The following is a 22,305-nucleotide window of genomic DNA, read 5'->3' as shown; positions in this document are numbered from 1 at the left end:
CCCTCTTCATTCCCATTCTCTCCTATGTATGGTTCTCCATTTTTACCTTGAGGAAGATGAAGCTAAAACATCCCTTCCCCATTCCAGACCTGTGTCACTCAGTTCCTTGGCCCTGCCAGCATTGTGATGAGGTCTAGTGATCCCATGTGTAGCGGTCATGCTCATTTCATTATTCTGTGCACTTTTGGGCAAGAGAGTTAGATCTTATTTGGAGTTCTTCTGTTGGGGCTTAGTTCTGGTCAACTCTGGAGACAGAACATTGGCCTTTGTAGACTGTTCCTTGTGGGCAAGATCCATGACTGAACTCCTCTTTGCCTCACTTTTCTCCTCTGCAAAGTCAGTTTTTAATCTCCTTTGGAAGATGCAATTGAAAGAAAAAGAGTATGAGTCAGGTAGCATCCCAGCACACAGGAGATGCCCAGAATGCTATTGGCGAGGCACCGGGAATACAAGCATGCTGGTGTTGAGGAAGGCTGGCCCATTTGAAGCTTAGGGAAATAACCACCAGAGGCCTTTAGACCATTTACAGTGCAGCTTGCATCTGGACACAAAATAAACAATTGCCCTCATGACCCCGAATGGGTCCTTGCTCCTTTAGTTGAAGTCATTGCTCTCAAAGTGCCCACGGTGCAGTGAGGATGAGTAGGAGCCTGCACTGGAGTAATACTCCTGGGTGGCTGAGTTAGGACATGGACCTGAGCATGGTAATGTGTTCTAATGAATCTTAATGCTGTCATCAGTACAAGCAGGGGTGTAGGGGCAGTGGAATGGGCCTCTGCTTTTCAGCCTAGTCCTATTACATTGGAGGTGAGCTGGCTCTGATGACTTTATGATACATAAGAAAATTGCTAATGCTCACTTGCAGCCCAAGCAAGCTCTGAGCAATGCCAACATTTTGGAAAAGAGTGGGGTTTTTTTTGTTTTTTGTTTTTTTTTTTTTTGTTTTGTTTTGTTTTTGTTTTTGTTTTTTTTTATGTTTTTCTTTTTTTTTTTTTTTCCCTCATAGATGTTGGGAAAGTTCTGATGACTACATAAAATGGGAGACTTCAGGGATGAGGGAGAAAATTGAAAATATATTAAGAAATCAGGAACCTGACAGGAATAAACTTAGCCTGGTAGGAAAAGGGCAGATTGTTTCACATAACACAGCTCACTGTTCTGGGAATGAGACACTTCAATCGCAACACAATGCACAGCTTACACTCACTGGGCCATATCAGGGCTTTCCTGATCGTAACTCAGACAAGCCTGTCTGGGTGCTTTTCTCTTATTATGTACCATACCATATAACATAAGTCTATAAAAACACATTAAGGCCTTTTGTAAAAATATTAAAAAAAAGTTTTATAGCTTACTGGAACATATTACCAAATTTCCAATTACTCTATCATGTTAGAGTACATTGTCCTCTAGTAAATATCTGAAGACTGATACATGTTACATCACAATGTCATACTTTGTTTATAAATAGAATGGGAGTGTTTTTATATTGTTCTTTCCAAGTGATATGGCATGTCTGCAGCAACTCTAACCACATGCTAGGCTTTCTGTTCTTTCCCTTGCTAATCAAGCACACCGTTTTAGAAAGCATTGCATTTCGCTGTGTTAATTGCCAACAAATAAATGACTCATCTAAGCCCTGAACAACCGTTCCTGTCATTCCGGAGAGTGGTCTACACATGAGCTTGTGTGAGGGGCGTCTGGACAGAAGGCAAAACTTATGGAACCCAGACATCTGAGCTTTAGAAGTTAAGCCTCGTCTGCAGGTAAGTATTTGTGTGGGGTGCGTCTTTGCAATTCGTTCCCCTCCTGTGCTCCCAGGTTAACCGAGACTAGCCTTTTTGTGCTTTCTATTGCTCCATCTCCAATACCACACACCCCTGCCTTTGCCAATAGGACTGGTTCCTCAGTGTCTCACTCTTGCTAGTCCCAGAGTGTGTTTCTGAAAAGTCTTTAGCAATGGAAATATCCAAATAAGACTCATAATGAAATTATCAAATGAAGAGGGAGTCTGGAGAGCAGTGGTATCGGTGGTCCAGGGCCGTGTGTAACCCTGTATCACCCCACAATCCTCCTGGAGGTAGTAGGCATAGTTGGCTGGTCTTCAGCCTGCTATTCTGTCTGATAATGGGGCTCTGGTTACCATAGGAGACATGGAAGGGTCTTGACAAATTCAAGTTTTGAATCACGGTCCAGCTGTGTACCCGTGATGTGTCCTCCGGGAAAGCCTCTGTCTGAATTACTGTGCGAAGGCTGTGCTCTGTAAAATAGGCCTCTAGGTTATCGCTCCCTCTTCATCATCAAAGAGATCATGGCTACTGTATAAAGTTCTTAGGTTAATGCCCAGAACAAAATGAGTCTTATGGAGGTTCTCTCTGATGGTGGCATTGCCACAGATGACAATGACAGTGATGCAAATCCACAAGGCTGTGGGGAAGGTGAAGGATTTCTGTGAGGGTAAGGAGAGACACTGCGCACAAAGCCCACAATTTATCACCTGGCTCATAGTTTGTCTTTGGTGAAAGGTTGTCATAACATTTGAAAATTATAAACACACAAATCAGAAAAATCATAAACTCATAACCCGGGTATCTACTATTAAATGTGTGTGTACCTGTCTGTCTGTGTGCATGTGCACACACATATATGCACATGTGAAGGTCAGACCTGAAACTTGGGTGTCTTCTCTAGTTGCCATCCATCTTTGTTTTAGAAACATGGTCTCTCATTGAGACATGCTTGTTAGACTGCCTTAGCCTCCTTCTGCTTGTGTCCCTACCCCAGCACTGGCGCTACAAAAACATACCTGGCTTTATTATGTGGGTTTTGGAGATCAAATTCAGGTCCTCTTGCTTGTGTGGAAAGCAGTTTACTGCCTCAACCACCTCCCCAGCCCACTGTTAAATTCTGATAGTGATCTAGACACAACCTAGCCAGTTGTAGATAAACTAATGGTTAAATGAATGGAGTTCCTACATTCATCTTCCTCCTCCTCCTTGTCATCATCATCATGATCATCATTATTTTACATACAGGCTCTATTTTGGGACTTTTTTTTTACAGTCCTACACAATGGTTTTTTTTTCAATGCAGTTTATTCAGGAACCTTGAACAATCATCTGACCCTGGGGAAAGCCAGCCCACAACTTAAATAGCCTCTGGGTATCCAACCCAGGTGTGCCACGTGGGCAATGCAGATAGGTCCACATACATGGAAGCAAGCCAGATCCTCAGCCTTAGCCAAATGTGGAATTGTTCGTGACAGAGAGCACTCACCATCGGGAAGGTGGAAGGCGGAAACCAGCTCCATCTTTAAGGCACAGCATTCCGCAGCTCTCTACAGTTCGCCCTTTTTGTTTTAGACGCATCAGGCAAGAGTAGAGGTCTGATCTCTGATATTAGAAATAAATTGGGACTTTGTACCGATGTTCATTTAGGTGTCATCCACCCAAAGAGCATCAGACCCGTCCGATACCTTTTTCTCATGTTTTTAGTGATTGTTCATGTTTGGTTCTTTAATATGGACATGAATATACCATACTTCACTTTTACACTAATACTGGGCTATTTGTTTTCTTTGCTACACGTGATATTAAGCCACTATTAATATACTGCTGCAGCACACATTTTGTGCAGTTATTTGCATCTTGATTTCTTCAAACTAGCTCCAAAGTGTGCAAAGTGAGGTAGAAGGAAACAAACATCCATAAGGCATTTGAATATGATACAAGTTATGTTCCACAAAATATTAAGCAGTTCTCACTCTTACAAGAAGTGCAGGGCATGACTCTTAATTATGACAGTAATAACTTTCTGAACAGATGAAAATACAACCTGGAGTGTGAGGCCCATTGTCAAGAACAGTCTACTCTTTTGTCTGTCTGAAGATGTTTGTTCTGCGTAATTAAAATTTCTGGTTATACCAAACACAGGGAGTTATAACAAACATACCAGGCATAAATTATTAATCGTCAAATGACTGGAAGAAGTCTTTGCTGGTTCCTCAGTCACCACTAAAAGTTTTAGCTTTCCTTTGGCAGACTGTCTTTAAGTCAAAGGTGTTTGGTTTCATTCTCATAGGAGACCAATGGGATGAGTCCATTGCAGACAAGGAAAGGAACCCTGAGAACTAAAAATGGCTGGCCACTCTCATGGTGTCCTCTCCATCCCTACAAAGCCCTGCGAGAGGATGCGACTTAGACCCATTCTACAGATGTTGAATTGAAGCTGAGATTTTTTTTTACCGCTAATGATAATGAAAGATACCACTGTTAGCAAACTGCTGTCATTTCCAATGGCCCCTTCCATCCCCTGAGCTGCCACCCTCTGAGCATTCCCGCAGAGGGACCTTTCTTCCAGGGCTGCTGCTAGGAGGAGCTGTGGGGGAGGGGAGCTGGCAGGGGCACCCAAGGGGTGGGGCAGCCGAGCATGTTGCCATCCTGGAAGTGCAACCACCTACTAGAGGGCGAGGCACAGGCTGGAGTTGTGGTCTGAGCTGGTCCCCATCCTTTCATGTTGTAAGCTGAGACTTGAACAAAATACTGTTGGCCCTGCAAAGAAGTGAAACAGGATACCGCGTCAGGCATTGTAATCCATCACATTTGGAGGATTCTCTCGGTTTCTGTGCACTTTCTCGATTTTGGAATTAGAATATCATAGTTACTTTTCCTGACTCCTCATGGCCCTAAATTATATGCCAATTTTCTCTCTGTCTCTCTCTCTCCATACATATACATATATATTTGTATGTATAAAATCAATTTTTCATATAATATATTCTGGTCACAGTTTCCCTTCCCCCAACTCTGTCTACATCCCCCTCACTTTGCCACCCACTAAACTCGCCCTTTCTTTCTCTCTTTTCACAAAACTAACAAACCAACAGACAAACAGACAAACAAAAAGCCCCAACCAAAAAACAAAATAAAATAATTAAAAATAGAAAAACAAAACGAAACAAAAGACTAACACACACACACACACACACACACACACACACACACACACCACAAATTCTTCCAACCCACACAGCTTTACAAGGTTTACTAACAACAGCAATCTCCCACCCTCACCTTTTTCTACTTATCTTCCCCTCTCCAAAGGCGACAGCCTTCAATCAGGTTTCTTTAGAAAGTTAGCAAGCTACAATAAATCTCTTGGCAGGCTAGCGCATGAAGGCAGAACTCCTTTCAGTGGCTGCATAGTCCTTGACTATGACCAGAGCCCTTCATTTATTCAACCAGTCTTTTACTGGTGGATTCTGGGATTCTTTTCGTTTTGTGCCACAATAAATAGTGATCCAGTGAGCATCCTTTACTTAGCTGTTCAAGCATGAAAAAAAAAAATCAACTTTCTGATGTGACTTCAAGTTTAAAGCTGCTATTAAAAGGATGGCCTATTTTCTTTAACGTCTTTTTATGGCATTAAGAATTAAGGTGTTGATTTTTGCTTGCTGATAATCCTTTAAAGTGTTTTGTATGGTTTTAGTATTTGCTTTGAGGTTTCTTTCTTTTCTTATTTTATTTTATTTTCTCTGTGAGACTAAAGGGGTGGTAGAGAAGCCAATATTGGGTGAACAATTGCTTACTATAAATGTGTTTGCGTTAAAAAAAAAAAAAGAAATCTTTGTGGAGATTTTGCTAGGATTTCAATGATATTACCTTACCATATGATGACATTAACACCTTTCTCTCTAACATTGAAAATTGGGTTTCATGCACCTCAGGGTTATAGGAATGGCCTAGAACTATAAATTTACTTCAGCATAATACCTGCACCACTCTGATTGGACGGCAGAGTGGAAAAACCTCATCCCTGGAGAAGCCAGTTTAGATGTCAGAGAACCTCTCTGTGGAGAGTTTTCCATTTTTATCACGATATCACTTTTTCTTTTAAGCAGTGGAAATTCCGTGGGGTTCTTCCTGCATCCTTCCACTGTGCGAGCTGTGGTGTTGGAGCCAGTCTTCTCCTGATAGCATCTCTGGGGCCACCCACTTGGGGGCTTTGTTCGCTCTGGTGATCCACAGTTCTGCTCTCTGGTGTAGACATGTGATTAGGACTAAAAGCCAGAATTCTTGGTGGTGACCAAACCACCAACAATTCTCTTAGAATAATCTGGACGGCAGCTTTTTAATGCTAGGTTTCGGGGTTATGTAGTATGGATAACTATTTTAATTGGCTAACCTCTAAGAAAACAACAGAAATATTTCTGTGCTCCTCCCATATGAAGGTCTTAAGTTGTTAATTATTTGAGTTGGATTTTAGAAGTTTGAGATTACATTTAAAAGATCTTGATTTAAAAATTATATATATATATATATATAATGTATGTATGTATAATAACATCTTCTGAATTGTAATTGTTTGAGGAAATTCAGAGTTTCCTCAGTCTGAGCAGATTTGCTAGGTGTTTCTACTAGCAAAGCTTTGTGGATGCTTATTTGTGGTTCATAAATGAATAATTAATATTTGAGTTAGATTGGTTAAACAAATAAAGATGGTTAGTTCCAGCTTTTCATTCACAGTTAGTTTATGTTACAGAAAGATTGTATCTTTGCCATGTATAAGTTTCTTTTGTGTGGTAGCTGATTTAGGCAGGTTTTTTTTTTTTAATCAGAGAAAAAGGATTTCTCTCAGGAAATTGTGTGACTCCAATTGATGACGGATCTCAGTGAGGCGGTGGGGGTGAGGGCTAGATGAGGCTGTTATTTTTACCATCAGACAGGGAGTCAAAATTGGATCTCTCGGAGCCTTTGATCCCCTTGCAGATTAGACTGTGATCCAGAAAGCAGCCACTTTCAAGGCTCACACGAGGCCAGTTTCTTTCTGATCTCCTTAGAACATGGCAGCTTACAAAGTGGTTCATGCTGTCTGCTCGCCCCTTTGTGAGACTCAGATTATGGGGACCAGACATATCACACTTAACGAATGGCAGTTCTTGTCAGAGGGCTGGGTGTTGGCTGAGTGGGCATTTGCTACCAGGCGCCCTGTGCAAAAGGCAGAGGATGGCAAGTCCATCAGGAGGACACTTACTGTGGTGTCCACCTCAGGGTCTGCAGGTTGTCCATGATGATCTCCCCGGCCAAAGGGGAAAAGTCTTTAGACATGCTCCATTCCACTGTGGGGGAGGGGGAGAGTAAGACCAGACTCAGTCACATGATAAGCTGTGCTGCCAGGAATGCCTTTAACAGTGGTCCTCCCCTCCCTGCCCCCATCCTCGCATAGCTCACAGTCCTCCTTGGATGTCCTCACATTCCCTTTCCAAGTTCACCTTTTTTTAAAGTAAGCCTCTCCCCTCCAGAGAAAAACAACTTAATTTTCATTCACATAGCTCATTTTAAAATATTGATAGTTATGATTTATATGACAGTATGCATGCATTTTGTGATGTTTTTAATGTGAGCTATAATGCATATTAAATATGCATTGGTTGATGACAAGGATGTGCTCTGTGAAAGTCATCATTAGTAGGTAATTTCCTTGCAGCAACATTGTAGAGTGTACTTACGCAAACCTAAGTCAGCATGCACTAGGCCAGAGCCATTTAGCTCATCTTTTATTGAAGTGTCTTTGGGGTGAGTGCTCCTAAGTTTTGTTCATGAGGCCATTGCTATGTAAAGACACTGTGTACACAAACACACAGCAGGGACATCAGGTCATGGAATACAGCAAAGGGCCCGTTAGGATCTTCTTAATTCCCGAGTCTCCTTTTACTGACAATGCTTTCTCGGAGTCTCACTACATTCTCATCTCAGGTGAAGACACTTTTGCTCAGCTCCTCCTCCAGCACCTTCTCCTGAGAATACCCTCTCCCTCCAGTGTCTTGTATGCTAAGCTCTTCTGCTCCCTAGTCAGCCTTCTCCCAGCTTTTCTCCACAGCTTTCCCTGGAGCTGGGGTTTGTGGCTGACCTGTCCAGTGCTCTTTTCCTCTGACATCCTCAAAGAAGGTGTTCATCCACTCTCATATCACTCAAATTCTAACATCCCATCATAGTATGCAACTGTACCCTTTCATAGCATCTTCCACCGGTTCCACAGGCCACAGTCAGAGGAAGATGAATTGGACATCACAAGTGGTAGCTAGCGTCTTATATAACTGTTTCCATACAGGAGGGACTAAAAGCAAACATTGACAAAGCAGGAGCCCTAGGAGCCAAAGCCACTTGGAACACCTACCTCTTGATGACAAACAAGAGACATGAAGACTTATGATATATTCTCTATGGCACCTTAATAATTGACAATTAAGACAAAGTGGCTCTCAGTTTGCTGCCCTGTGGGTCATCCGTCTCTCATTTTGAGGCTGCTGTCTCCGTCCACTGCCCCTCTTCTCTGTCCCTTGAAAGTCCAGCTTGCTTTCTTCACTCTCTAGGTATCACTCTCCCTAAACTTCCCAGAGCTCCCTTAACTGGTAGCAGCCATGAAGGAGGACTTGCTTCTGGCCTCCTCTACTGTTTTGCGGCCTTCCTTTTCCCAGGCTACAGCTCTCTAAGTTTCTCCCACTTCTTTGACTGTCTCTGACTAAGTTCTTCCTGGCTCCTCCTCTTCCTCTTTCCAGTTGATGCTATGTTCCTGGGGTGAAATGGTGGGTAGTGGCATTGTTAGCCTTTTCTTCTACTCTGTGTACTTGCCCCTGGTGCTCACCTTAACTTTTGTGTCTCTGCGGGTCTTAAACATGTGACTCTAGGTATGGCCTCTCTCTTGCACTTGAGCTTCCTCCTGTAAATTTTCCACGAGTACCCCTGCTTTGTCTGAATTCTCTCTAAGCATGTCTCCTTGCCAAGAGTCTTTTCTCAATGTTAGTGAATTGAATCTTCATCTATCCAACCACCAGACCAGAGTCTCAGCACATCCTTGTCTTTCTCCTACTTCCTTACAACCAACTGATGGCTAAACACGGAATTTCCATTTCCAAACTGTCTCCTGTCAACTCCTCATTTCTTCTTTTACTGTGGCAATCCTGGAACAGATCTTGATAGCTACAAGTTTGGCTCTTCATCCATACAGAGATCTTCAAACAATAGGTAAGCTTCAAACTGAGAATTAAAGGTTAAAGTCATTATTTATCCTATCTCTTCATTGCATTTAGTTGCTTTGGGGATAAAATGAAATCTTAGCAAGGCTCTCAAGGACCTTCATATCTGACCCCAGCCAGGACTACTGTTCTTTTCCCTTGCTCTGTGCAAAGAAGGGCTTTCTGCTGTAAGACCCTGTTTAGCTGATCACGATGCATATTTTGTTATTTGTTACTCTTTGTCTTCCAGTCTTTGGTTGGTGAAATGCTGATGAGCATGTGAGACCCAGCAAAGTCAACTCTAGGGACCTCGGACATAACTAATTCTCCCGATTTGTGTTATGAGCATGCTCTGTTCGCATTAGCATTGTATTTTGTTTTATGGTATGTGGTCTTTTCTCTTGTTAATTGTGAGAAACCTCAGAAGTGTCTCTCATTCTTTCCCTTCCTGGTACTACATATAGATTTTGTAGTTTATGTATGTATCCACACAAATACACACATTCCCAGAAAAGTACTTTCTACAAAACAGTGATTTTTTTTTTTAATGTCAGACTTTTCCTGTCTCCTGTCTTCAAAGCTCTCAGACATATTATAAAATGTAATTAGAATCAAATGTGTAAGATTATGAATCAACTTCCAGGTCCTACGTGCATTGCCTTATCCTGTGTACCATGAAACCCGTAAATATATATTTTATTTGCCTGAGGCAGAGTCTCACTTTGTTGCCCAAGTGGGCGTAAAACGTCCTACATAGCTTAGGCTGGCCTTGAACTCATGATGATCCTCCTACCTCAACCTTCTAATTGTAGGTATGAGTGGCCATATCTGGCTCACATATATACTTTAAAGAAGACATATATATATATCTTCTGTATATATTATATTAATTATTTTTACATATTTTATATATTTATAATATAAATAATACATACATGTATGATATGTAATATAAAATATATAAATATATAATAAATATAATATATAACATATAATATATATCCTTAAATATAATATAAAAAGATCTTTTAAAAATATATATGTTCTTCAAGAAAATTTGAACACAGGGAACTTCCCAGAGACTCATACTCCAACCAAGGACTATTCATGGAGATAACCCAGAACCCCTGCACGGATGTAGCCCAGGGCAGTTCAGAGTCCAATTGGGTTACATAGTAATGTGAAGAGGGACTGCCTCTGACATAATCTGATTGGCCTGCTCTTTGATCACCTCCCTCTGGGGGGGAGCAGCCTTACCAGGCCATATTAGAGGACAATGCAGCCACTTTTGATGTGAACTGACAGACTAAGATCAGAAAGGAGAGGAGAACCTCCCCTATTAGTGGACTTGGGGAGTGGCATGCAAGCAGAGGGAGGAGGGAGGGTGGGATGGGGAGGGGAGGAGGGAGGGGCTTATGGGGGGATGCAGAATGAATAAAGTGTAATTGATGAAAAATTTTTAAAAAAAGGGAAAAAAATAATTTAAGAACCTTAAATGACTTTCAAAAGTGGAGGAAAACATGGAGTTAGTCAATTGGCATGGAGCACGTCTCGCCCCTGGGGGCAATGGTCTCCTGAACCTACTCAGACCTCAGACACCACCACTGCTAGTTCTAGAACTGACACAGGATGTTCCAACGAGGGGTTAAGGCTTCTCATAATATTTCCTATAAGCCCACACCTGTTTGTCTATATTCCCCATTTTTATTCATTATTAGCCAGATAGAGCCAAGTAATTGTGGTAATGATACTTGCTTTTTTGCCCAATGCTGGAATGCTAGTAAATTTAGGTATACCCTGGTTACTCGCATGCCTCACTGGGTGCCTGTGCCCATTGATGCCCCTCACGCTATGACTTTCTTCAGACAGAAAAGGGATCTTGGAACTACAGCCACCATTGTTACTACCATCTCATTGGCGGCTGTTGGAGCTACCACCAGGGCATTAGCCATGAGTCATACTGGGCAGACTGCTCAGACCCTGAATAATCCTTTAGCCAATGTAGCTCATGCCTTAGTTGTACAAAAAGGAATTAATGCTCAACTAAAAGGAAGCTTGATGGTGTTCAATCAGAGGATTGACCTCTTGCAGGAGCAAATTGATACCCTATGGCAAATCACTCAACCTGGCTGTCAATGAAAGTATGCTGGACTTTGTGTCACTAGCATACAACATGAGAATTTTTCCTGTGCTGCAAATCTGTCTAAACAATTGTCGAGCTATATTTTAGGTAATTGGACTGGAGAATTCGATACTACGATGGAGCAGCTGAGAGTGGCCATTGTCACAGTAAATTCTACCAGAGTGGACGCAGGACTAGCCACAGGATTATCAACATGGATTGCTGCAGCCATGAATCATCTGAAGGAATGGGCGGGCATGGGAGCGTTAGCAGGCCTTCTGGTGTTGATCTCCTTGGTTTGCCTGTGGTATATATGCAAGATTAGAGTCTCACAACAGTGTGATGCAGCCATGCTCATTCAGGCCTTTACAGCCATTGAAGCAGGACATTCTCCCCAAGCATGATTGGATACCATAAAAAGCTAAAATGATAAGCTCAGGATGCGAGGCTAAGCACTGCACTCAGGGTCAGCCGCTTTGGACCCAGAGAAGAGCATGTCTGATTGCATGCGGGTTGATGCCCCAGGTCCCGCCTCTGAGAAAAAGGTATCAGTCGGGTCTGATGCTCTTTGGGTGGATGACACCTAAATGAACATCGGTACAAAGTCCCAATTTATTTCTAATATCAGAGATCAGACCTCTACTCTTCCTGATGCGCCTAAAACAAAAAGGGGGAACTGTAGAGAGCTGCGGAATGCTATGCCTTAAAGATGGAGCTGGTTTCCACCTTCCACCTTCCCGATGGTGAGTGCTCTCTGTCACGAACAATTCCACATTTGGCTAAGGCTGAGGATCTGGCTTGCTTCCATGTATGTGGACCTATCTGCATTGCCCACGTGGCACGCTGGGGTTGGCTACCCAGAGGCTATTTAAGCTGTGGGCCAGCTTTCCGCAGGGTCCGAGGATTGTTCAAGGTTCCTGAATAAACTGCATTGAAAAAAAAAATATATATATATGTTCTTTACATCTAGATTATATCTTAATACATTATATATTAAACTATGTACATAATTATTTCAAACTATTTTATTCTTCTGATGAGCTACTAGCTCTTGAAGAGGCCGAGTCTCTTAAAGTGAAATTGAGAAAACTTTGTAATCAGAGTAAAATGTCACACTGAACTGAAGGTAAACAGCAGCAGCAGCAGCAACAAAGCAATGCAAGAGTTAGCACTCAAAGCTAAAACAAAAAACAAAAACAAAACAAAATAAACTGAGTAGCAAAGGCTGGAGAGACAGCAGTTCAGAGCACTGCCTGCTTTTACAGAAATTCTGGAGTTGGTTCCCCCCTGTCCACAGGGCAGCTAATAAGTGCCTGTAACTCCAGTTCCAGGAGATCTGGTGACTATCAGGCATGCATGGGGTGCACATACATACAGAATGCATACACACATAAACATACATACACACACAGGCTTTGACATATACAGATGAAATAAAAATAAAACATCTTTTAAAGGCAGCAAATACACAAACACATCTAGAAGAACCAACACGCGGGGGAGCCCGTAGGGGAGAACTCTAGGAACAAAGAGACCCTTGACTGCTCCGTACCAGGTGCTCATTACAAGAATTCAGCCAGACTTCCTCAGAAGGCCTGTGAGAGAGGAGTCCTGGATCTTGCCATCAGAAAAGAACTGGCTAAGAAAATAGCATCAAGAACCCAGCTTTCGCAGAGAAACAAAGAACCCCGTACCCTCAGGGGGGAGAGGGCAGAGCATGTCTGCCCATTAGGCAGCAGGCAGCAGCTAGGCAGTCTATTCACTTCCCGGTCAGCTGTTTGCTCCCATCCAGAGCTGCTCAGCCTTCCTGACGCCGCGATCCTTTCACACAGTTCCTTACGCTGTGGTGACCCCGACCATAAAACGACTCTTGTTCCTACTTCATAACTGTGATTTTGCTACTGTTACGAATCACAAAGGAAATATCTGTGTTTTCTGATGATCTTAGGGAGCCCCGGTGAAGAGGTTGTTCAGCCTTCCCCTCCCGCAGAGGTCGTGGCCCACAGGTTGAGAACCACTGCTCTAATTCCTGCAGCAGTGACGAGACATCTGCGCTTGTCTTTGTTCTTTGTTCCTTGGGATTCCTTCAGCTTCCCCCACAAAAGCTGTTCAGGGAAGGCAGAACCCTGCTGCTCCTCTGACATATATGAATCACTGGCCAGAGCAGCCAGCTTTGGACAGGCTTTCTCACAGACCCAGGTTCCTTTCTATTTTCCGATGCAGAACATGAGAATCAACAGTCTGAGGGCCCGGATCACACTGACATCTATTATGCAACGGTGGGACAAGGGCCGCCCCCTAGGCTGGCTGCAAAATGGGAACCTCTTGAGATGACATCCATTAAGACAGACCTGTGCCAACAGCAGCCATGGTCACCTGGAATGCCATTTCATCTACCCGGTCAATAGCACCACGAGTGTGCAGAAACTTCAGGCTCAACTCCCGTCACCCAAGATTTCCAGTAAAAAGGGGTATTTTTATATAAATCTTGATCCACAGGAAAACGACCCTGGCACAGAGCCCCATGCTGAAGTTTTCCAGGGAAGGGCTGGGACTCTGGTCTAACAATTCAGTTGACAGCCTCAAATCAGAGGAAGCGTTAGTAGGAATTATAACAGAGCGCTTGGCAAGCCATCAGTGAAACTCTGCTCAAAGATACAATGCTTAACATTTCTGAAGAAACCACTGTTTTTGTCTGAACAGAAAGTATTTCTGCTTTATTGAAATGTGCTTTACAAAAACATGTTTCAGTAGAACATGAGGACCTGGCTTCTTGACAGACAAAACAAAACCAGAGGTAGGTTCCACTCCGAGGCTGCCTGGTCTTACATGGAAGTCTGATTAGATCCTGTGACCCATCTGATAGGTTTCAAAGGTGACAGAGTTTGAGAAAAAGAATTCAAATCAGAGGGTGAAGTTTCTCCTCATGGGGTAGCCAGCCTGTTCTGGGTTGCTAACAGTTTTTCTTCTCCATGTCCTTCTTTGGGTTGGGGGTAGGGGAGGTCAGGGGTGGGGACGGGGTAGCTGTTTTTGGCCTGAAGGTACATGATCAGCTGGGGTAGAAGAAGAGAGCAGGGCACAGGAGTCCCCTTGAGAGCAACAGGAGATTTTAGGAAGGTGATGGAGCATGACCCCTCTGGAAAGTTCTCCGCAGGCAGTTTAAAGACTCCGTAGTAGAACCCTGAGAAAATTATGTTTTCTAAACCCCCAGAGGAAGAGAGCTATATAGACAAACTTCAAGACCAGATAAGCTACATAACCTGAACACAAAGATCACAGAGACTGTCTCTGTTTAGTTTGGGAACAGAAGCAGGGTTAAACCACGAGGAGGCTCATAATAACTGAGAGTGAACACAAAAAGGCGTCAATGCCCCTTAAAGTCAGGCTGCGGCTCAGAACTCTGATTTACTGTATTTATGTCAGATAACTTTGGCTATTCAAATGACAAGCTTTGCGATTTTAGCAAATATTTAATTTTCGCCCAGGCTTCAAAAGCATTGAGTCATTTGGGGCAGTGCTATAGTTTGAGTGTGGTTTGTCCTGGCTGTGCTGAATGTGGTCTCCAATGTACCAGGGCGGGGAAGCAGTAGTGTCTTTGAGAGACAGTTTGGCTGTTAAGAGGAAGTAATGCTACTCTCACAGGATTGGTCAGTTCTTCTGTCTAGTTACCATGAGAGTGGGTCATCTCAAAATGAGGCAGTCTCCCCTGTTCTGTCTCCTCTGTACGTTTCTGCTTTCAGCTGTGAGGTGAAGAAGCATGATGGTTTTGTTGGTATCACCCACCTGGACTTCCCAGCTTCTGGAACCCTGACCCAAGAGAAAAGCTGCTTTCTGTCATAAATTAACCAGTGTCAGATATATTGTTCTAGCACCAGAAATGAACTAAGACGGGCCCAGAAAGTCCTAGTCTTCACACCACAGCGACTTGATGGCAGCTTTTTAAAATACAGTTCCGAAGTTTAGCAAGAAGATCTCCCGAAGGTGAAATATTTGATGCAATGGAAGGTGTCACAGACTCATGACTCTACAAGCAGAGAGCATCACCTACAGCAGGTATAGCGCAAGCTGTGGAGTGCTGTGGCCTGCACACTTTTCCTCCGTCTCAGGCTGCTTCTTATTCCAAAGGATAAGGGACAACCCAGAAGCAAGAGCATCAACAAACAAGCCTGTATCAGTGTTGAACTGGTTTCTCTCAAGTCGAAAAAAAAAATCCCAAACAGGAAGCAACACTGCCAACACACAAATAAGACCTGCAACCCTGCAGATCTTCCAGTCACGGGTGCCTCATCCGTCCAGTGCATACTCGGGAAGACCAGGCTGTGAAAGTTGGGTTTTCTACACCATCCTCTCCCTGGCCCCTCTACCGCCCCACTCCAGCTTCATTGCTTATGCTGCCTTGACTTCAGGGGACCCCCAACTTCCCAGGGCACGCACCCCTGCCAATATCCCCTCCCCCAGCAACTTTCAGACTTCTCCAAGAAGCTTCCGCTTCCTCCTTTGTTTTGTGTTTGCAGAGCAGAGCTTGGGATTTTAGAATTTTGATTCCCTTGACAGCCCCAGGTGCCTCCTCTATAAATGTAAAGCTCCTTTATGGCAGGGACCGTCTGTGAATGTGCTGTTCCCCAAAGCCCCCACCTTAGTCTTTACTCAGTAACAGCATCTCTGGAAACATCAGATGGGTTGGATATTCAATTTCTGTTTGGGGGATGCTTAAAGTCTAACGTACGCACAACTCTGATGTCTCTACGTAGATACCTTTAAAAAAGAATAGTGTCGGAATAGATTAAAACACAGCCAGAAAGAGAGTGGCTGTTGACTGAGCTGCTCCACTAGGGGTTGAGTTAGCGATTAGCTTCCTGTCTTCCATAGCCCGGAATCCTGGACCCTTCATTTGTCTATACATTGCCTCTTAGGAACCAAAGCAGAAAGAGACAGACGTAAAAAAGGGGGGTGGGGACATTTCTGATTTCCTATCATCTCTACTATGGAACCAAAACAGCATTCTTGCTGGTCATACTCTGGCTGGCACCTGGGCTAATGAATGGAATTTGGCTAGACTGCCCAGCCCAACACTAGTATTATGAAATCTTCCTCTGAGCCATCTAAATGTGCAGTTTCTAACCTTGCAGGCCAAACCCAGCACAAGAGGAACAGAGAGGGAGGGAAGGACACACCCACCAAGAGACCCAGTTGCAATCAATCGCAGCCATTTTTAGGGATGAGAAACGGCTCAGTACAGTGCGACCCCGCTCAACTCTTGTGGCTTTTAAATTGGGAACTGACATTAAAAACTGCTGGGGAGTCTTTTTTAGCTCTGATAAAATGTGAGGTCAGAGCTGCTTGCATTTTTTTTTTATCTTAAATTCCCTTGGTAGTCCTAGGAGCAGGGGCATGCATTACTTTCAAACAAGAATCTTTATTGTTTGCACAGCACATGGTCATCTAGTTAATTAGAAAAACATTTTCTCCCAAATTAAATTTCCCTAGGAAAACAATGCTTTAAATTAAGGGCAAAAAGTCTCCCCGCATACCCCAATATCAGGAACACTTTCCTGCACCTACTCCCTCTAGAAGACTAAAAGCGAAGTTGGGATCAGAAGGCTGCATTTATCTATTTAGTGTCAGAATCTCCCATCCACAAAAGTAGCCTGAGCTAATTTACCTGTGAGTATTCTCTGCATTCTGGTTTTTGCTTGTCCTGTGCCAGCACTACACAGAAATACATCAGGGAGCAGAGATGTGTAAACATCCAGGTTTTTTTTTTTTTTAAAAAAGTGATGAACAAGCATGACTGGTCACCTCCAAATGTCTGCTACATAGTCGTTTTCATTTGCATTTGAATTTCCTAAGAGTTATAGCACTGTTGCTTCGTGTGAATTTATTCTTTCTCTTAATGCTCTTGGACATCTACATGGGAGATAGCAGTTTTTATTGTTCTTGCTGCCTTCAGTAGTTCACTACCTTGCCATGCTTAAGCACAGCTGCTGCCAGCCAAATGTCGCCAGTAAGATGTGTGGGTGCTTTCCCTCTCAGACAAATGACAAAGTAGAGCGTTCAAAACCTAGTCATCATGGCCCATTTGGGACCATGCAGTAGGAGAGCGTGGCTCTTTAAGGTGGCTTTCATAGGAAGAGAGAAGAAGGCAGCGCTGGTCCCGGGAGCCCCACAGAGTGTGTGATGTGCTGGGCTACAGTTAACTCTTAGAAATTGCTATAATGTTAAAAATTTGGTCAACATGACTATAGCTAAAAAGAAAATTGTATCGGTAAAAGGCTGAATAGATAACATCAAGAGACAGCAAATGCTCAGGCTCCTTGCACCCCGTTTTACTGCTTTGCTCTTTGCTCTTGAGGTGGTGCACTCGTGTGTGTATGTGTGTGTGTGTGTGTGTGTGTGTTTGAGAACTGGTAATTTGCCCTGCTGCGCCTTCTCAGCACCTGTCCGGTGAAGTCATGGGATCTTGGCATTGTCCACGAAGGGGATATTTATACCATAGAGTCGGTGGATGATATAAATCACAGCTTGTTTTATTGTTTCAGGAGCTGTCTAGACCCGAGTACCAGAGAACTGTCCTTCCAGACCTGACCCAAGGCTGGTTTTGTGTGGTTTGCAAGCAAAGGACGGCTTTAGTGTTTTTGTGTTTCTGAAGGATTGTAAAAACAAAGCATACACACAAAGAATGTGTGACAGAGACCATATGTGGCTTGCGAAGTCTAATTTATTTACTCTCTGGTCTTTGGGAGAGGAAGTGTACTGATCCGTGGTCTAGATTTAACAAAGTAATGGAGATGATATTAATAATGCAAATTGAAGTGAAACATTTCAGGGCCAGTGAGATGGCTCAGCAGGTAAAGGCACTTGTACCCAAACCTGATGACCTGAGCGTGACTCCTAGAACCCTCTTGATGGACGGAGAGAGCTGACTTTTGCAGGTTGCCCTCTGACACCCCCAACCATGTCATAACGTGCACTTGCACACACACACACACACACACACACACACACACACACACACGTACATAAATATAACAAATTGAAGTGAAGAATGTCTGTGGCAGTTGCAAGGCAAATCACACGAAGAACTGAGAAAACAGTCTACTATTTTAAAACTATGATTTGCTTTAACAGGGGAGTTGCTTACAGCCTTGGTAAGCAAGTCAGGCTCCTAAGAGGATCTCGTTGCTTTGTCTTTGTCTTGCTGCAGTTAAGTGCAAGAAAATAGCAGCCAATGCTAACGTCAAAATTGTACTTACGAATTAATTATGACTGTTGGCTACAGGTTAGGGGTTGAAATAAATAAGGAAATGCATCTGGGCAAAGTTATTGGGTTCGAAGGACTTTGCAATAAAGAACATTGCATATATTATCGGTATTTATAAATCACATGCTATAAAATTCCTACTAGATTCATTTGTGTTTATGTACACATATGTGCATCAACACGAATCCACTCATCCTCAAGAAACAAGTTAAATCTTTGCTATGAGATTGCTCTGCTGGACCCACTGGCCAGCTGGATATAGCATCTGATGGGGGTGGAGATTCCTGGCATGAGTTAGGTAACATCCTCATAGCAGTGATCAAAACAAAATCCTCATGCCTCCTAGGTAGGCGGGAGCGGCACACAGAGGTCAGAAGGTCAGTTACCAACTACTTGCTGCCTGAGAGGACTGAACAATGGCCAGCAGCGTGCCCATCCTTTCTGCGCCTATTCCTCCGGCATCACTCAGGGCTGGCCCAGAAAATGATAAAGGACAAAGCATGCAAGGTGGGCAGCTTTGAACTTGACTGAGCAGCTTCATAACAAACAAACCTGAATGTTGACTATTTTCATGGCAAGAAATACCAATCCAGTCCTCCCCATGGCATCAGACTGCCCCATGCCTAAGAGGACTTATCTGGGTTTCATCGTTAGAATTACGTTTTGTTATTAGTTATAAGAATATTTTATTGTCATACATTGCTGTTATATTGCTGTTATAGTTTATTCCATGGTTATCTGGGCTTCACGAATAGGCAGTTTTAGAACGCTATGAAGAGAAAATAGACTCAGTTCAGTAATCCAGATAAAGTACTCCACTGTTTCTTTTTCTTTGGAACACTGCCATAGTGTTGAGTTGTAAAATGTCCAGCTAGATTGTCACTTGTTTGGGCTTTTTTTTTTTTTTTTTTTTTTTTGGTGGGGGGACACTGTTGGGATAACTTTGGTTCATTAAAGAAGCTTTTGCTTTTTAAAGACTGTAAGACTATAATAAGCAATAGCAGAGGCTCAAAACTGAGTGCCAGTCAGAGATCTGAAGGTGAGGCGTACTGCTTCCTTGGGTGAGAGCCTTTCTCTTAGATCAATCTCCTGAATTTGAGAGTTTCGTTTTGAGTAGGGTAAACCCCTGCCACTGCAAGAAGAACTCCTTGGCAATGTAGTCTACATTTCTGAGGGATGCTGGATAAAGAGAACAGCTGTCTTGTGTGTATGCAGGGTGAACAGGACTATTCTTCAAGCTAGACAGCTTTCCTCTTCACGAGTCCGGCCACATCTCCCTGTAAAAGACCATCCTAGCTAAACCTGTTAATTATTGGTTGACCTTTCTCACAAAAGAGGTGCACAGGGAGGGTCATGGGGTCCTCACCTGGGTGAGGCTACTCCTCCTAACCAGGCAGTATGTAATTCTGCTCTGACTGCACAGAGCTTCATGGTCTCACAGAGAACCTGCAAATTTATTGACTAGGGAGGGCAGAAGGAGGAGGCGGTGCTGCATCCGTGCAGCCTTGGGGAAGTTCTCATCCATCATGGGAGCAAATTTTCCAGTGAGGTTGCTTTAGGGCATAACATACCCCCTAATGCTATGTGTGACTCTTTAAGACAGTTCATCATGTTGTGGTGACCCACAACCATACGCTTATCTTTGTTGCTACTTTATAATGTTGCTGGTATTATGAGTCATATTGGAAATATCTGACATGCAGTTGGTCTTAGGTGACCTCTGTGAAAGGGTCATTTGACCCCCAAAAGGGTCATGACCCACAGGTTGAGAACTGCTGCTGTAGGGTCACTGTAATCTCACTCATGTTCTGTAAGTAACCTGTTTCTTCAGGGTGAACTTGGAATCCATCTTCGTTTCATCATGGGGACCTTACAAGAAGTGTGGATGAGTACTTAGTTGCCCTCAGGGAAAAAATCGAGACAACATACAAGGTATGCACAATTCCCAGCTTTCTGGATCCTGTTGTACACTCAAAGAAATTAAAATCACCAGCCACAGGGTCAGCATCAGAATGTGTCAGCTTCCCTACCAGGGGATGAGTCTTTCTTCAGAAGCAGGCAGTTTGCTTGTTTTTTGTTCTGTTTTGTTTGTTTGTTTTTGTTTTTTCCATTGTTGTTGTTTTCGTTCCCTTAATGTTTACATTTCCTTCAACGATTCAGATTTGTGGAGGGCAGGATCTCTGCCACGCTGATTTTGACCTCCACTCTATTTCTTTTAGTAGAAGTTATGGACTCAGCACTAAGGTCGGCTGGATTTCTGATTTTGTTTTGCTCCCTGTAAGGGACACAATAAAAGACATTTTACTGGGTACTCCGCATGACTCCCTTCTCCTGTCTCCAGGGAAGAAAAGCCAAAGCTTCACAATCATCAGCTAATCTTCTGCAAACAGTTTCATCACTTTTTCTTAGAATCCCTGCTAGACAGATTGAGCCATTCTAAGGAATTTGACAAGCGTAATCAAAGTGGGCAGGACTCTGAGGTAAAGTCAGGTGTTCCTGAGCCCACTGTGACTGCCATGTCTTACTGACCCTGGAGAGCATCTCTACTCCCTCTCCAAGCTCTAGGTTTGTTTTCCTTTCCTCTGGCTTCAGCATAACTGGTTGTGTTTTTCTCACTTTCTGGTTTCTAGATCCTCAAACATGACAGGCTCTTCCTTTCAGCAAATTCACTTACACTGGTCATTTTGATGGAAATGTCTCCTTATCCTTCCTCTTCATCCTCTTTCCTCTCCTCCTCCTCTTTCCTCTTCTTCCTCCTTCCTCTTGACCTTCATATATATTTTTTCTTTTCACAGTAATCACTAAAACATCCCTTTTGCACAAAAGTCTTTTTCTGACTCCAAAGACTACTTTAGGTCTTATCTCTTTCAGAGTATTTAACTATTTAACACTGTTTTTTTTTTTCTAACATAAAGAGTGAAGAGCTGAGCAGTTACCTTTAATTCCATGGCAGAGACTCTGATCATCTTGCCCCACTTCTCTGGTCCCTAGAAGCTAGCAAATGCTAATACACATTTATGAAATTAATGTCTGATCTTTTTTATCAGCTGCTACTGGACTTTATTAATTTTAAAGTTATATATATATATATATATATATATATATATATTTAAGATGTGTGATATGGTCGTTTAGTGAACGTTCTCATAGTGAGATAATTACTAGAGTCAGTCCAGTTAATATATCCACCATCTTACATAGTTACTCTTATTCTTATGAAAATTTACTCTCTTAGTTAATTATTAATATAGGGTACAATATTAACTGTAGTCCTCATGCTGTCCATTTGATCTCTGTCTCTACCGCATTGCTTGCTCATTCTAATGAGACACTAGCGGAGTCCTTGGAGGACTGTGGCTACTGGGATGTCAAGTGCCGCAACAAAGAGCATCTCTCTAGTCAGTGCAGAGTTGCTCGCTGTTCTCTGACAGTGCCTGTGAACCAGCAGCAGAGGCTGGATTGGTGGCTTTAAGAAAATCGATCCAGTTACTTCAAAAGAAGCAATAACGTTTATCTTTAAAACTTAGCAGGCAAATAATGCCACAAAATGAAAGGCAAAAAGAAAGTCTTGAATTAAATATGTATAATGGCTGGAGGATGTTGGGAGAGCATATGTTGATATTTATTGGGGCATTGTGTCTTCTTATAAATCATTCGATCCTTGTGAGAATCCTTTATGGTAAACACTACTTCCTTCATTTTACAGAGGAGCTGTCTGAGTCTCAAAACTTTTAAATCATGAGCTTGAATCCATGCAGGGTTCTGATTTAAGGTGCTTCGCCCTAACCTCCTGAGTCCACACAGGGAGAAAATAACAGGATTCATGGCCATTTCGGGGTCTTTGGGGCCACAGGAAGCCCCGTCAAACATTTTGCAGTACTGGACTTCTGCTCTGGCAGGCCAAGGCAG

The 22,305-nt window shown here is 43.0% G+C and overlaps 1 protein-coding gene across 1 annotated transcript in view; it reads right to left on the bottom strand.

The window, feature by feature from the left end:
- Nucleotides 1–7,106, bottom strand: part of LOC132655333 (ankyrin repeat and fibronectin type-III domain-containing protein 1-like) — a 36,123-nt gene extending 29,017 nt beyond the window's left edge. Inside the window, 3 exon segments of the mRNA XM_060388324.1 lie at nt 4,460–4,550; nt 5,759–6,035; nt 7,033–7,106. Coding sequence (XP_060244307.1) covers nt 4,460–4,550; nt 5,759–6,035; nt 7,033–7,106 — 442 coding nt within the window.
- Between the last annotated feature and the right edge of the window lie 15,199 nt (nt 7,107–22,305).

This window comes from Meriones unguiculatus, chromosome 7 (assembly GCF_030254825.1).
Source record: "Meriones unguiculatus strain TT.TT164.6M chromosome 7, Bangor_MerUng_6.1, whole genome shotgun sequence".
Classification (NCBI taxonomy): domain Eukaryota; kingdom Metazoa; phylum Chordata; class Mammalia; order Rodentia; family Muridae; genus Meriones; species Meriones unguiculatus.
Note: the sequence above shows the minus strand (reverse complement) of the source record. Positions and strands in the feature narration are given on the sequence as shown.